This window comes from Toxotes jaculatrix, chromosome 12 (assembly GCF_017976425.1).
Source record: "Toxotes jaculatrix isolate fToxJac2 chromosome 12, fToxJac2.pri, whole genome shotgun sequence".
Classification (NCBI taxonomy): Eukaryota; Metazoa; Chordata; class Actinopteri; family Toxotidae; genus Toxotes; species Toxotes jaculatrix.
Genome location: NC_054405.1, coordinates 11383771 through 11400556, shown reverse-complemented (window position 1 = coordinate 11400556; position 16786 = coordinate 11383771). Strand labels below are relative to the sequence as shown.

Genomic DNA, 16786 nt, shown 5'->3' with positions numbered 1-16786 from the left:
CCTCATCCTCTATTCCCCCCTCCGGCAAAGCTGCTCTAACCTCCTCCCTCCTCCTCCTCCAGCCTGGCCAATCACCTGCAACGCATCATCCTTCTGACAGGCCCCCGACGCATGAAACACAACCCCGCGAGCGAATCGTGTGGCGGCTGAGGGCATCATTTTATAGGCTACGAGCTCCGCATCGTCATCTCCCCATAGAAAAATCAACAAAATTTCCCTTTGATATTCCTAAAGGACTCTAAAAAGTGTATGTGTTACTCAGTGATACAATTATAGCCCCCTTTATTGTGAGCCCTAGATGTCGAAGCCTGCTGACACACAATAAAAGAGAAAGAGATTCGTTAGATAATAATTCAGAGATTAATATCAGCTGATGTGATTTTTTTCAAACCTCCTATTTGAAAAAAAAAAAAAAAAGAGACAAATTGTTTGCATATTTGCTTCATCTACCCCACATGACATTTTAGCAGTGGCACATATTGAAGGCTAAAGGCACCACTGGATGTAGGTTAAATGTTCTTGGGATTCTGTACTAAACATTCAGCTTTTTTTGCTAGAACAATAATTTATTCGGGTAAATGTTTTAAATTCAAATTATAAAGGTTGTTTAAAGCCTGATGCATCACTCTATGTATAACTGTCTGTGTGTTATACTGAAGCGGTGGCTGTACAAAGCCACACCAGAAGCGGCGAGGAGTGAAAGTAGCGCCCTCGCTAGGAAACTGGAGGGTGTTGCGACACCCGCTGCAGAAGCGCAGTGGGAACATGATGTCCATATTCCCTCCATCCCCACCGCGGAACAACACGAGGCATGAACACATGCAAAAATCCTGTTTGTTGTGTAAAGTTCATTATATAAAATTTATTTTAATGACAATATCAATGCAAATATAGCACTACAGTGATTTCCAAGGTACACCGTATCTTACCATATCAATATAGTATGGCACTCATATAATGGCCACTGTTTTAGTAGACACACAAAACCAACAGCTTCTGTAAACTATGTTGGGAAATGATACCTAGGGTTCCATATCAGTCTGTGAAAAGGAATCATAGTAAGGTGATTACTTGGTATCTGAAATTAAATTGGGCACAATTGTCAGTATCATTGGGACATTTTCTGTATAAGGAATCTCTGCATGCATTGCACTTGCCCATTTCCATCAACCTGACCTGTGTTTGTTTGAAAATGGACTCAGTAAACTCGAAAATCCCTCGACCGTCAAACACGAGCAGGCGGAGCTAAAACAAAAGGCCAAGCAGTGACTCTCACACATTTAGATAGGTCTTCTTTTCACGGGGTGTACTGTACTGTACAGTTTGGTGCTAACTATCATAAAACAACAACAACCAAGAGACATTCAAGTGCCTTAATATTATTACAGAAGGGCTCACTCTTCAAGATACAAACTTCATTTCACGTGGCTTTCAGAAATAAAACAAATATGTAACAATAACCACTATATTGATAATGTTTCTCATGGTAACACCATGTAGCTGAGTGAACAACACCAGTAGTTCAAGATAGCAGCAAAGTATTCCAAAAAAATAAAAAATAAAATAAAATAAAAAATCAAGAAACCTGTACACAAATAAAAATGAATGTAAAAAACCAGACAGAAATCAAATGATAACACAGCTTAAAGGGAGTCTTGCATAAATTTAAATAAACAACTGTTGGACTGTGCCTTTCTTTAGAGGGCTTACTGTTTATTAGTAGAACTATAAGTAATGCATGGAGTGGCTGCAGCAGATAAAGTACTTAATTCTTTTAGAAAAAACAAGTGAACAAAGTTATGTTTATACAGTATATGCTACATAATATGTACTGATTACAAGTATGAAAATGGAAATAACTGCTACATTTTCAATACAGTTGTACATATCTATTTACAGTACATTAGGGTTTAATTTCTCCTAAGCGTATACCATGTTTTTTGTGCAGATTGTTCCAGCATTCTGTTTGAGGTGATCAATACTCACAGTCTTATCAGTTGCACCATATTGTACAGTCTGTGTTGATGGGTGTCAGTGCTTGTTTTTTTGTGTGGAGGAACAATCACTAATGTGCAACTGTGGGTAAAGCATGAGTGATGAAGTTTTTGTACCGCCGATCCGTATCTGCGTTTGACTGGACTGCACAGCATGTGCCATCGTTCTTTTTTCGTTTCTTTTTTTTTGTTTTGTTTAATGATACCCCAGGCAACGTATTTGTATCTTTTTATACAACCACATGATAATTATCATAGTGAAGATCTGCTGTATGTAAAAGTCTGACATGATCATCTCTACACACATATATATATTTTTTACAATACTGTATGTCTATCGTGACATGCAGAGAATGACACAGTAAATATGACTTCTTCAAGTCTTAGATATGTATGTTAGGCTAGTTGACACAAGTTTTAATTATGTTGCTCCAGCACTGGGAGCATATTGCTATAAAATTGCAGAAACGTTGAGAAAGTAAATAGATACATTACAAATATGCAAACAGATACAGTAGGTAGCTTTTACTCCTCAGTGATGATTATTTGCATCCACAATGACAATCTATTGATACCAAGAACATCTCATATGCATTCACGATTTCAAGAAACACTTCAATAACTTATCGATGAGTCTTGCCTTTTCTCGTCCACAAAGCAGTTCCTATGTTTGTTGGAGAAAATACATGATTCTTATGTCTCAAGTAGTCAGGAGGAAATTTGGCAACACCAATCTCAGAAAACAGCCCACCAATTATTGTTTAGTTGGCGTCTTCGTTTTGTAGCAGTAACACTGGTGTGTTGTTACTGTGCGTTGTGTTGTTTTGTGGCAAAAATCATTGGCAATTAGAACACATTAACATAGTACATAGTAGAGAGCAAGTACAAATCAACTGGGTAAGAAATTTAGTCTGATTGTAATACCTCTTTTTCTTCAACCTCTTTTATCAGCCTTTTTTTATTGTTTGTTTTTTCCAAATGAGTTCAGTCTCATACAACCTTTACTACTGTTCTCGGATCAGTTTTTCCACACAACAAGAGCGCTAGAGAATCTCTTCTTCTCCGTCCCCCAAATCTCTCATTCCTCTGTGGCAATCATCTCACCACAAACCATTTAAAGAACATTCCAGTTCCTGAACCCAATTTTACTCTCATCTCTTATTAATTGTTCGCCCATCTTCCACTCATCTGTGTGTTAGTGTGTGTCTCTTTTCACTGCTGTACTCTCTCTGGCCTGTCTTACCACCTCAGATAGCCGTGTCCCACACAACGGCTTGCGGCCTCTGGCAGGGTGGCGTGCCAGTCTTACGAGGCTCAGGTGTCCGTCTCCAGCTAGGGAGGATGGGCATGCTGTCCTGCTTGCAAAGGCTTTTGTCAGGGCGCCTGTGGGCCTTGATCTCTTTGCACAGGCAGCGTTTACGCTCAATGACTTCCAGCAGCTTGCCATCTCTCTGGGTCTGCGTTGTGGAAGGGGTGGTGCCTCCGCTGATGGGAGGCTGTCCCTGTGCCAGCTGGGCAAGCTGCTGGAATTGCAACTGCAGGTGGTGCTGTTGCTGAAGCTGCTGGAGCTGCTGCTTTAACTGCAGCTGCTGCTGGTGAAGCTGAAGCTGCTGCTGCTGCCGAGACACGCTGGGGCTGCTGGGACTGCAGGGCACCTGAGGCTGGGCCAGACCATGCAGCTGGAAAAAGTCAAGCCAGTGAATCTATGGGGTGTTTCGTGATATTAGAGGATTTTAGTTTCTAAATAACCTGAAAAATCACTGCAGTGCTGTAAACGGTGGCAACCAATACTAACAGGCTGAATAATACTGCAGTTCCTCCGGACAGCCACCAGGATGCAGCGCTGCTTCATCTATTACAGGTTGAGGGAGGGTCAACCAGACGCATGCAGACAGTCTCTGCAGCACACTCAAACTGCGTCAGCACTTGCTATGCAGCCAGAATCTGGGCAAAATGCACTGCTTGAAGACTGCAGCTCATCTCTCCAAAACACAGAACAGCATGTTCTCTCATCCACTACTCTCCCACATTTAGTGATTACATATGAGCCTACGTCATGTACCTTAGCGACTCCTGTTCTTTTGAGGCAGGCCAGAACCTTATTCTGCTCAGTGGGCATATCTACCTGCTATAAATAGATCTGCAGGAGCCTTGTCTCTAGCACGAGGGGAAGTAATAATGAGAACAATATTAATGTTCACTCCCAAATCTACCATGAATGACGTTAATAGAATCTATGGCTGGGTATTATACAGAATATTCACCTGATTCAGGGCTTCTCGTGCTGGTAGACTGCTCTGTCTCTGGACGTCTCCTCCACCCACCTGTCTCACTCCAGCAGCAGAGGAGGAGCGGCCCAGCCGCCCCACTTCTGTAAAGAAACAAACGTTACACTGTGTGCTTGCTAATGAGAACACTGGAATATAACTTTTCATTTTAACACACAGAGCTGTGAATGTTTAACCATACTCATGTGAGTTGAGACGTAGCGTCTGTACATGGTGTACCCACATTTTATTTTAAGCCACCAGACATAAAGTCATAAAATACCCTTATACTTTGTGAACAACGGGTATTAAAGCAACACATTTTTATTAATGTAGGTATGCTTTGACTGATATTTGTTCCTGTATCGCTGTTTCACTCTATCAGTGCTCGTCTGTCTGCTGGGTATCTTGTGTTGTCTTGCAGATAGATTTCCATTAAATTTTATTGGACAGGAAAACATAATTTAATTTTGGTGGTGATCCTAATCTGTAATTTCCGCTATTTGACAATTATTGTTTGGCCAGACTAGGCCACAATAAGATAAAGACTTTGACTCAGTTTTCTGAAAAAAAAAAAAATCTAAATAAAAAATATTTACAAGGTACAAGTTTAACACTGAAGTGGCAGAAGAGATGTAACTGAGTGAAACAGCAATTTGAATGTTCAGCATTGGTTACACTCTGACAGCAACCTTCATGTAATATCACTTTGCTTAAAGGCTTACCTGTAATTTAAACCGCATTCTGTGTATGTACTTTGTGCATATAACTAAATTTAATTCAGTTCTAAAATGTTTTAAACAACCAGGTTTGTCTCAGTGTACACTGCAAACACCATGGAATGGGACCAGGGCTCATGAATGTGTGTGTGTGTGCAGGGATGTGGGCCTGTTTATGGAACACTTCTTTTATTGGCTCTGCTTCAAGGAAAGCATTGCACTGATTCTCAAGGTAAGCGCTGTCTCTCTGTCTCTAGAGAAAGGCCTTGAGTGCAGACGCAGAGACTGACAAAGAGACACGGTGCACAGATGAAAGGAGAGGAGACAATGTAGTCTCTGCAAGTTTCCCATCTTTTCCTAAAATTCTGGGGGTTTAAAGCCACATTTGATGTCAAACAATGGCATAAAAACAAGTAAGCTGTCCAAGTGTAAAAGCTACACACCACAGCAAAGCCAGCAGAAGAATCCCCATGTAAATCCACTTAGTTCCTTTCTAAATAGGATGTTGTGGTTAGAAGCTGTGAGTAAAATATCATGAACACTGCATTTGCCTACCTCCATTCCGACAGGCAGGGAAAGTCTGGCAGGGAAGAGGGAGCCCTACTCTGGGTACGGCTCTGAATCCCAGGCTGCTATCTACACCGGCCAAGGACTCACTGTGACCAAGGGCCCTGCTGGTGGCGCCGCTAAAGTGGACTGGGATGCCTGAGTGGCCTCCTCGAGACCCCATCCCCAGATCCTCTTTATCCATCCTTAGCAGGGCATCAGCACTGCCATTCCATGCACGCCCTTCATCCTCTGAGACAGGGGAAGGGACAGAATGGACATTTCAAAGAATTAAAAATACCTCCAAAAAGCCTGATTTCTTTTTTCAATAAAGTATGCAGCCTGTATTCAAAATGACCTCTGACTTACTCTCTGTCTCTCTGCTCCCATGGCTGAAGGACAATTTCCTCTGCATAGGCCAGTAAGACCCCTCATCTGCAGTTAAGCTGGCACTGCTGTCCCAGGGCATGAAGCCAGCTTTTGACTGGAGGGATGCAGACCCTCCATTGCTCTTGGACACCCCCTCACAGACACCAGTAAGACTTGAGGGCTGTTGCAGAGACGGCGTCTGAGAGCTTCCTCTTAGGCTCTCGTAAGCCGGCGGTCTCCGGAAGCCACCAGAGGGGTAGGTCCACAGCAGGGGGCTGTCTGAGGAGGGAGGCTTATACGCTGGCAGGCCGTGTGGAGTGTGAGAGCGGAGATGTGGGCGAGAATGAGGACGCTGGGATGAGGATAATGGCGTAGGGGTTGAGCTGGTGCTTTGAGATGTTTGGCTGCTACTGGTGGTAGCACTGTCCATCTGTAAGGAGTGTGGCCCTCCTTCCCTATCCCGATCCCTTTCTCTTTCTCTGTCCCTGTCCTTATCCCTATCTCTGTCTCTGTCCTTGTCTTTCTCTTTGTCTCTCTCCCTATCCCTGTCTCTACCCCTATCCCTCTCTCGGTCTCGGTCCCGGTCCCGGTCCCTATCCTTGTCCCTGTCTTTGTCCCTGTCCTTGTCCCTCTCTCCTTTATCGGACTTCAAAAGGAAGCTAACAGACTTCCCTTCCTTGCCCGTACTTGAGGTTTGGGTCTGGACTGTGGCCTGGTTCGAAGTCTGAGAGCTGCTCTTGGTTGGAGCAGGAGAGTCTCCTCTCTCCGGCTTGCGATAGTGATGGTAGTGCGAGGGCCGATGGTGAGGGTGGTGGTGGTGATGGGAGAAAGGGGAGGTGGATTTGGAGGAGGGTGGCAGGGGCGTGGAGTGACTCCTGGCTCTCAGTCCAGGAGCTGGGCCTAACTGGGCCTCTCTGCTGTGTTTGTCCTGCTGGGCTGCACTGCCTCCTGATAACTCCTTGGAGCCTGACAGGGATACAGGAACATTAGAAGAGGTTGAGGAGGAGGTGCTGGCTTGAGTTGTAATGCTGGATGTTTGAGTTCCCATTTTAACAGAAGCAGACGCCTTGTTTTGCACCCCAACCCCGCTGGAGGCTGCTGCAGGCTGAGGGAAGGCAAGCAGCGGGGGCCGGTGCTGTAGGAGATTGGGGAAAGGGGCTGGGATCTTCGTGTTGGCCTCAGGCTCGGATTTACTCCCTTGCAGCAGGTAGGGAGTAGGAGCACGTGGGGTGTGTGGACTGGTGGAGAGGACCTGGGGGACAGGGGTGGAGGATGCGGAGGAGGGCAGAGGAGACGAATGAGAGATCGACACCGTAGCTTTAGGTTTGGAGTAGGAGGGAGAAGAAGAGGAGGGGCGCGGCAAAGAAGAAGAGCTGCTGGAGGAGGAAGGGGTGACTTGGAAGTGTTTAGAGGTTTTCAGTTTCTCATGTTTGGGAGGGAGGTGTCTCTGGGACTCTCTGTCCTCTTGCAGAGGGTATTTCATCTCCTCATAGATGGCCTCACTCTGGTCTGAGTCAGAGTCCGGTGTGGTGGCCACAGGGGTGACAGGGTGGGGGGTGGCCGTCTGGCTGTCCCTGGTGAACACTTGGCCCACCATCTCTATATAGACTGGCTCATCTTCCCCGTCTCCTGTCTGAATCTGAGAGTCTGCTGCCTGGAAAAGCAGGGATGCGGCAGGAGGAGGCACACGTGGAGGAAGAGGGTCAAAGGAAAGCTGGGTGCTGGGACTTCTCTTAGGCTTTAAAGGAGGCACCTTCTTAGCTCCAATATCCCCAGAGTCAGATTTCTTCATAGCTGTATGGGAAGGAAAAAAACACAAGTCAAGAAAATAGAATATTTTCTCTGTAGAAGAAGCACCTGCACACACATTTCTTACCATTTTTCTTCTCTGAGTGTTTGGCTTGTGAGTGAGTGGGCGGAGGTGGTGGCGGCGTCTCAGGAGGTCCTCTGCTATCAGCGGACGAGGAGCTGAGGCGAGTGCTTGGGTGGCGTTTGGGTTTGGCTGGGGGGCATCGGCCGCCATGTTGGGACTGGGTGTCAGAGTAATCTCCGTTCTCTAGACTGGTATCCCCGGCACCGACAGCGTGGCAGGACTGCGAGCGTGGCGCCATAGCAGAGGCACAGGAGTGAGGAGACAGGTCCTGGGAGGCCGGCATGGTCATGAAACCCATCCGGAAGTGCCGCCGGAAAGAAGCCAAGTCTCTGACTTTGCCAACAGTAGCTGAGGGGTCGTTTTGGCTAGAGCTGCAATTGGGAAGGTGTGGATGGAAGAAAATTATTGAAGCATGAAGAAATCATAGCGAAGTGAAAAACATTCATGTACTACCCTTTATATTGACCTCCCTCTTTCCTCACTCTCTCGTTGGTCTTCAAACGTTGCTTTATCAATAAAGAAATGCCTGCAGGGCTTTCACGGTAAAAAGGGAAACCCTGGAGGCTCCTCCATCTTTCGTATTCACATATCTTTCCATCTGAATTTCTCCACATCTGCTTCCCTCTCAAACACATTCAATTAGGAAATCAATTCCCTAAGCAAAAACAAAGTACTCTAAGCATACACTCAGCTGCTGGAATTCCCTTATTCTCTATATTTTTATATCCTCAGCCCACATCTGTAGTGTGTTTTCACCAGAAGCATTTAATCTGTTACCATGGGAACAGTTGTGATTTTCATGTGTTTGATGGTTTGTCTTTGAAATCATCAATGATATGAGCTCCCACAACAACAAAATGCAACTGACAGAGAAAAATCAGAATAAAAGATAAAAATAATAAGTTGTGGTGTTTTACCAAAATGGACGACAGTTGAATTTTCATTCACGTACAGATCATGTGAAATATATGTCTTTTATATATAAGATCCACAAGCTCAACCATAATTTTGGGTGGCGCTTTCCTGAGTTCATCAAAGGCTTACAAAGTGGCTTCTGATATTATGTGTTATGCGGCTTCACCTCACAGCAACACAAGAAGTCCCTGGCCTTTAAGCCAACTCTCTTGAAGAAGGTTGACTTACTTCCCCCATATAAATGACGCTTACACAAAATGTCAGAGGAGAGAAACAAAAAAAAAAAAAATTGCAAAAATATTTGCATCTGCGGTGGAAACACCATCAAAAGGAGTAAAAAAAAGATCCCAGAATTCACTGCAGGGATGCAGGAGGAATTCACAGCTTCATAACTGATTCTTGTTCCAGGATTGTGTTGATCACATCTCCACAAAGACACATCTGGGTATCCACATCTGTCTCTCATATTTGATGCTGCGAGAAACTGTGTTTCTCAGTGTGTAATTAAACAGCTCAAATGCATGATTATTCTGTGTGTGTGTGATTCATCATAGCACATAATGGCGACATATGACTATGGGTCATGAAGCGCTCTTTTTTAGATCAGTTGAAATCCCTGTGAGACAGTGAGGCACAGAAGAAGACAATTGGAGCTTACAATTTGTAGTCAACATTGCAAGCAGCAGAGGCAGCACTGGGGCTGCTCATCGTGGAGAACACAGAGGCTCCTATTTTCTTCCTCATGCGTGAGGCAATGTGTGTTTTGTGCTTGAGTATGTGCGTTCATGTGTGTGATACAGGAAAAAGAGTGCGTTTGCATCTGTACAAGTATGTTTGTGCCCTTGAACGCCTGTGGAGATGTACTTGTGACTCCTCACAATCGACATAGATACTACAGGGCCAAATTTAGCCCAGAACAGAGGCTGAGCAGATCCTTCTAGCACCTTGAAGTGCTCTGTTTTTTTTTCTCGCTTCTTCTTAGGGCAAAAGAAGCTTTCAACATCTTCAAACCAAGGCTCAGCTGTTCAAAAACCTGGACCCTCACCTCTTTATTCATTTCTCTTTCTTGCTACTTTACACTAGGCTCCTTATCTATAGCAACGAGCACTTGAGCCAGTAGTTTGGCATTTAGTTAGAAATACGATTATTCACTTCTTGGGGACAATTAAGATGAGAAGCTTGATGCCACTCTCATGTTAGAAATATTTCAGGAAGTTTCCTCTGCTCCTTTCTGGCTTTGTCCAAATCAGGAATTTATTTGCCTTCGTTTAAGGTGACTTCAAATGATTTCTAATAAAATGTTCAACAGTACCGTAAAGAGCAAATCTGTATGCTTCAATACAACTTTCTGTCTTTGTCCTCATGAACATCACATGACTGCCAGCAGATGAAGGTTGCACATTCATCCCAATAAGCACTAGAAAGAAGTGGGGAGGAGTGTGCATCATTGACCCTGCCAATCAAAGGTTATCCACTGCTCCTCCATAGCCTTTTGAAGAACACCTTTGGTAGATTTATCTTCTACCCTCCCTCCTCAGAGCGGAAGATATTCCCAGAAGCTTTTAAGACTGCGGTGATAAAGTTTTTGCAGAAGAAATCCAGTTAAGATAATTCTGCCCCTAGCAGCTACCGTCCTATTTCTAATTTACCTTATTGGGGCAAAGTTTAAGAGTGGGTTATGTTTAAAAAGCTGAATGAGACTATCTGTAAAAAAAAATATATATATATTATGTTTGAAAACACTCATTGTGGTTTGAGGCCAAATCAGAACAGTTAAGTTTCCTCTTGTTAAAGTTTCAGATGAGTCAAAGCGCTGAGCAGCTGACATTGAGCGTGTAGGTGTCCTCATTCTGTTGGACTTGTACTGACATAGCTGACACAATACACGACACTTTAATTGATTGCCTTAAGTTATGGGTTGTCTCTAGTATGATTTTAAACGGATGTGATTCTTCTTTTGTGAGCGGAAGAAAATTACATAAAAAGTGAAACTGCCTAGTGGTTTGACTCAAAGCAATAAGGCACCAGCTTTGTCTATTGATTCTCCAAATAGTATTATTGTAATATTTTTTATATTTACCAGCATGTGACACACGGTTGTAGGTGCCCCTAAAGCGTCTAAAGACCAAAATAAGTTTTCCTTTTAGGACTACATCTCCACACAGATATGAACTTCTTGAAACTTCCACAACAAGACAATACTTGACTTTGTCAGCCTGAAACTCAGGAGTCACTGTAGACATTGACCTTAACTTCAAAGTTTTTTCCTCATATGACAGGGACTGTTTTTCCCTGCTCATGAGAGCGAGCTGACCTGAACAGGAGCACGTTCACATTCAGCTGCCAATAAATACTATTCGTGGCAAAAATTAACAAGTTTTAAAGGTCTGGAAGTGATTAACTCATGTTCCTTAGTTGGGGAATGCAGGAGAACCAGCTCCAGTCTAAATTGTTTAAATATCACTTTCAGTACTTCAAATCAAGCTTGACTTAACTCATCAAATTATTTAGAGTCGTTGTTAGCTTATTTTCATGTACAGTACTTTCCAACGTGTATTCCCAAGAAATCCCTTTTTTTTTCAAACATGAAAAAAGCTCCATGATAGAGACTTTTATGAGTCTTTTTATACATGTGCCTCAGAGAAGTCAGATGGTCTCTCTTTCTGTCTCTCTGTCTGTACACAGCACTTAAGTCACAGGGTTCATACTGAAGAATAATGATCCTATAGGCCAGGTGGTTCCTCACGTACTCTGGCTTCCTCCCTCTGTCCCAAGAGTTAGGTTAAGTGGCGATAACTGGCAGCATAGACGAAGCTGTTGTGAAGGATAAAGTCTGATGCAATAAACTGATTTGTAAATTCTGTCATTTATTTAGCATAAGACATACTGTCAGCTTCATTTATGAATTTCTAGTCCTCCATACATCTATATACACATTAAAAGTGCCAGGCTACACCCATGCCAGTCAAAATTCACACTGGTCTCATAATTCCATGCAAGAATTAATGAAACCTCAGCTGGCAGCAAGGTTTTCTTCCACCAGTCGCCACTACTGGGAATAGCCTGTCTGCCTGTATTAGCGCCATAAGAAACAGTTTCTATTTTTAAAACCCATATTGAAACTCACCTATTTACCATTCTGTATCTCCACAGTTGTCTCTGCTTTAAAAATGTGATTTCTCTCCTGAGGGCCTCGAGATCTCAAACTGTCTACCAGTGCCCTTCATACTGCTTCCTTTGTCCTGCCACACACACCCCCTCCTCCTCCTCCTCCCCCACTCCCACTGGCTCTGCAGTCGTCCCTGGTCCTGCCTCAAGTCCATTTGGTTTCCATCCCTACGTCCCCTGTGCCATTTCATCCCTGACCCTGCTCTGTTCATGATCATCCCCGGTCATGTCCTGCTTCTCACCTCTGCTGCTCTGGCCCCGCTCGGCTCTGTTTTCATCGCTCATCATGTCCTGCTGTCCCACTTGCTGCCCTACACCTCCACTGGCTTGATGCTGCCATGACGTTGATCTCTGCTGCCAACATGAGGGCCTCCAATTACCGCTGTGAGTCAGAAAGCACTCGAACACGCTTCTAAACAAACTGAATTGGTGTCTTTGATGTTCTCTCTCTCCTCAGAGGCACAAACAGCCCCATACACAGTGTGGAATATGGTGAATTATAGGTGACTCACATTTGAACAGTACATCTCTCCTCTGTCCCCAAAAAATACACACTCAGACAAACGAGATCGCATACACACAGACGCTCACACACACTTTTCTAGACAATACTGTCATGACCAGCTTGTGATTCAGAGTGTGATGATGTTATGTTGTTGACAAATGCATTGACACTTTTGCAGAGAGCTTGAATCAGATCTATTATAAATTAATTGGTTTGTTTTGATGCTTGAATATCTTTCAGCATGTCTGTGTAAAATGCAGATTAAACAAATCCAATTTCATTTGACCCTAAAATCACATAAAACGTTTACACAAGATTTAATCATTATCGTTATTATTAATATTAATGACAAGACCAGCTCTTAGTCTGTGTTATGAATTATTATGATTACTTTTCATTTGTGCTGGAAGACGTCCAAAACAGAGGAGCTGGATCTGACATGTCATCAACTAAATGTGCTGTAATGTTAAAGAAATCAGAGCCCTGAACACACACTGCGCCTTTTCAATCCTACTAAAACAGGGCTGGCAGGCAGAGGTGGAGGAAGTATTCAGATTCTTTAGTTAAGTAAAAGTATAATAAAAAAGAATAAAAAATTAATTAATTACAAGTTAAATGTTCACTTAAACAAAAGCCTGTTTAAGTAAAAGTACAGAAGTATAAGAAGTATTAAAGTATAAAAAGTAAAATAACAGTATTCTGCACAAAAATACTCCCCATGAGTGTTACATAATTTTATATAACATGATTAGCTATTTGTATTACTGATGTATAAATGCATGAGTAGCACTTTATTGTTGTTCAGGGTTGGGTGGTTGTTGTTGTTGCAGTTTAGTCCAGTGGTTCCCTGTCTGGGAGTTTAGGCCTCCTCCATATGGTCACAAGATAAACCTGGGGGGCCACTATTTGATTAATGGGGCAGGATTAGTTCTCCTACATTCATTTATATTGATTTTTTTCTTTTTTTTCCACATTTTGTCAAACCTTGCTTATTATGTGAAATATTGGATAATTTGACCTCTTTGGAGCTCAAGCAGTTATTTAAGTAAAACCATCCGGGACATTTAGAAGAGAATTCTTTATTCGGTGGAGCTGCAAATAACTCACAGGCATCTGAAACGCTACAAGAGGCCTCAATTAAATCCTTTTTTGATAAGAGACCATAAGCAAAAAGTGACTGGGAACCACTGGTTTAATCCTAAACAATTTATTGTATTTTACAAGCTTTGTTAATGTAAAATCTCACTATGACAAGAAACTAGAAAAATAAAGCTGTCACATATATGAGATAAATGTGGGTGAGTAAAAAGTGGCGTAAATTTTTTTTATGTGGAAAAACTCTCAAGTTACTCTCAAGTATTTGAGTACAGTATTTGAGTAAAATGTACTTTCCACCACTGTTGCCTGGCTCAGCTTCAAGGCCTGTTTATTACATAAAAACTCAAGAAAGGTAAAGTTTTCTTATTCACTCCATCTCTGTTGGAAAACATCACATATAGCATTGTGAGGGAGAGTGTGTGTGTGTGTGTGTGTGTGTGTATGTGTGTGATAAATCTATACACCGTCTCAGTCTTCATTGCCATAACAACCAAACTTTCATTTTTAAATTCCTCTCCCTTCATGGGAAAACTGTTAAGGGAGCAAATGACCCAGATTCATATGAGACATTGCTATGAAATAAAACAAGTGGTCCGATTATACCTTAAAGGTCAGAACCTCTGATGAAAGTATGTAATGTTAAGACAAAATAATCACATATGTATTGAGACAAATGAGGCAACAACTCGATTTAATTTCCTTTTTCATTAGTTTTTGCCCCCTTTTTGCCCTTTGACATTTTGGCTGACATTATAGTAGTTTATCTCATCTACAGAACATATTAACTTCATTATGAACTGCTGTTATGCAAATTTACCCAAGACTATTCAGGCGAACCCCTCTGACTTCATGAACTGTGCTTGGAATTAAGATTTTGAAATTAAACTCATTCACGTCGGCTAAGAGGTTTATATCCCCACTGAACTGAACCATAATGTAATTCCACATATGCAGAGCTCCTGCGAGCTGATCCTCTCACCTCTTTTTACTTCCCTCTTGGTCCCTCTGCCTCCAGTCCAAACGGCTCTTACGATACAGCAGGTTCATGTCGCTGCGGGGTCGCTCCTCCTCGCAGCCTATCACAGCGCAGTGTAGCCGCTTGCTTCGCCTCTCTATGTCACGCAGGAAATGCTCGACTGCCACATCCTGGGCTGAGCCAGAGCTCATGGTATAGAAGAAGACTCGGGAGAAGGGGACGTATGGCGCAGGCAGCCTCCTCCAACTCACCTAAACGATAAGAAACAAGGGCAATGTTTGAGCTCATAAATCATTAAAAAACAAAACACACATTTAACAGTTTCCCAGCCTTCTTGTGGCTTGACAAGATTGACAGTGACTACTTTGTGATGTGGTGATGCACTGAGAAACCTAAATAATCAAACCCAAATTACTGGCAGAACTTTAGGGGAGTCATGGCTTATCATTCTGGCTGTGTCATGGCAAACAACCCTGCCCATTACTTCAACTGGCAGCCTTCAAAGCAGAGACACAGTGATGCATGATGATGGAGGTTGCAGTTTTGTTTACCCCTACCTCTAGTGTATCACATGAAAACTATTTATACTTTCATTATCCAGTTATGAATATTTGAGTAAGCATGGTAACTCAGCTGCAGAGCGTCTCTGGCTGCAGGCCCTGGGATGGCCTAGCTAAGCCTGTCTGCTATTCAGACATTAATGTGGTTTGTCATATGTAGCGCATGCACAACTTCCTACTCACGCTCACCCCATGAGAAGTCAGGCTTGTTGTGGGGCAGATATCAGAGGGCCCAACAGTATTTTCATGATGGAGAATGTGCGTGTGCAACGCAATTGGCTAAGAAAAGCGCAGCTGTCAGCTGATGCATTTTTCCAGTGTTTTCTCATCATAAATAGAAACGGAGCTTGAATGTTTTTTGGTGGTGGACACTGGAGCGTTATCACTGGTGCTTCTGGCATCAGTTTGTTTTGAACTGAACATCAGTTGCTGGTGAACAAAACTAAATCAGTCGCTTTCATGAGCTGTATTAAGCTAAGCTTATGTTTGCAACATTGCTGGTTAGTAATTTTCATGGTCCGTATTGTCAGGTTTTCTGTCTCACAGAGAAGGTAACAGGAAAAATACCCAAACTAAAATACACCATATGACCACTTGTTTTTTCTAGTTGATATTTTTTTTAAATCACTGCTGTGCATTCACATGTTACAATGAAACTGCATGTGAGTCCAAAGTAATGAGTCCTGAATTATTCTTTTATGCTACTTGTCTAAGGATGCAGGCAGCATGAAAAGGGAATAAAAAATACATGACATTTACATTTTTTCAGCAGTGCAATAGCTATTCCAGTTCTGTACATGTTCAGGACCACTTGAACCACATGTACCACCAACTGCACAACATACATGCTGTTCTTAAAAATCTCAACCATGCATCGCTATAAAGACAAAAAAAAAAAAAAAAAAAAAAAAACCCACAGTGGGAGCATCAGGCTCTGTCACCTGGGCCAGGCAGCATGTTGAGCTGTGTAGCTGTGTGTGATTCTTTTGTCACAGCTCAGTGTGCCATCCAGTGTGTCATCCAGTGTGTCAGCGTGGCTACTGCTATTCTTGTATCCCACAGCCCTGACCACAACCTCGACCACTGCTGCTGCCATGCTTGCTGACTCAATGTTAATTAGGTTAGGGAGCTGCGACTGTAGGTTGGGATTTTGTTAACGGGAGCTTTGATTTGGGTTTCTAGGATCTGGCAGCTGAGCAGGCAGCCCTGCAATTGCCGCATTACATGCTGTGGGTTGGTGTGCAATTAGCTGAGCTAAAAGAACCAGGAGATCTTCATTGTACATCTACAGACAGGCTGGTCTCATCAAACTGAGCTACAAGCATCAATTTTTACAGACCCACACAGAACATGCAATGTACCAACATCGGTTGGCTGTGATCAGTCCCTGGGGTCTCTTTAAATCCCAAATAAATTCAGAGCATTTAGCAAGTTGTTTCAGGAGCATCTGTAGGGTCATGAGTCGCTTCAATTCCTCATTAGAACCAGGAGGCAGATGGAGCCATGATTCATATAACTAGATCTGCATGCAGCGCTGCAAACTACTCATTCATGCACATAAGCAAACAGATCACACACACATACTCAAATCCCCCATACACGATAAACACACACACACACACACACAGGGTGTGAAGCAGTAATTGCAAATGCTGAGAGGTTGATTTGGATATGAGCTGCTGATGATGGATCATTATCAACACAAAATTTGAAAATGTAAGACATTTGGGTGTAAGAAAGCATTAGCTTTGACCATCTATTTACACTGACCTCTGCCTAAAATCTTTTCATGTTTC

General features: G+C 42.9%; 1 protein-coding gene across 1 annotated transcript; it reads right to left on the bottom strand.

Moving 5' to 3' along the window:
• Positions 1 to 3241: 3241 nt before the first annotated feature.
• Positions 3242 to 14621, bottom strand: LOC121191042 (neuronal tyrosine-phosphorylated phosphoinositide-3-kinase adapter 1). Its single transcript, XM_041052097.1, has 6 exons — positions 14434 to 14621; positions 7772 to 8139; positions 5896 to 7689; positions 5536 to 5778; positions 4259 to 4365; positions 3242 to 3673 (listed from the first exon to the last, which is right to left on the bottom strand). Exons 1-6 carry the CDS (start codon positions 14619 to 14621, stop codon positions 3242 to 3244), a joined length of 3132 nt encoding a protein of 1043 aa, XP_040908031.1.
• Positions 14622 to 16786: the final 2165 nt, after the last annotated feature.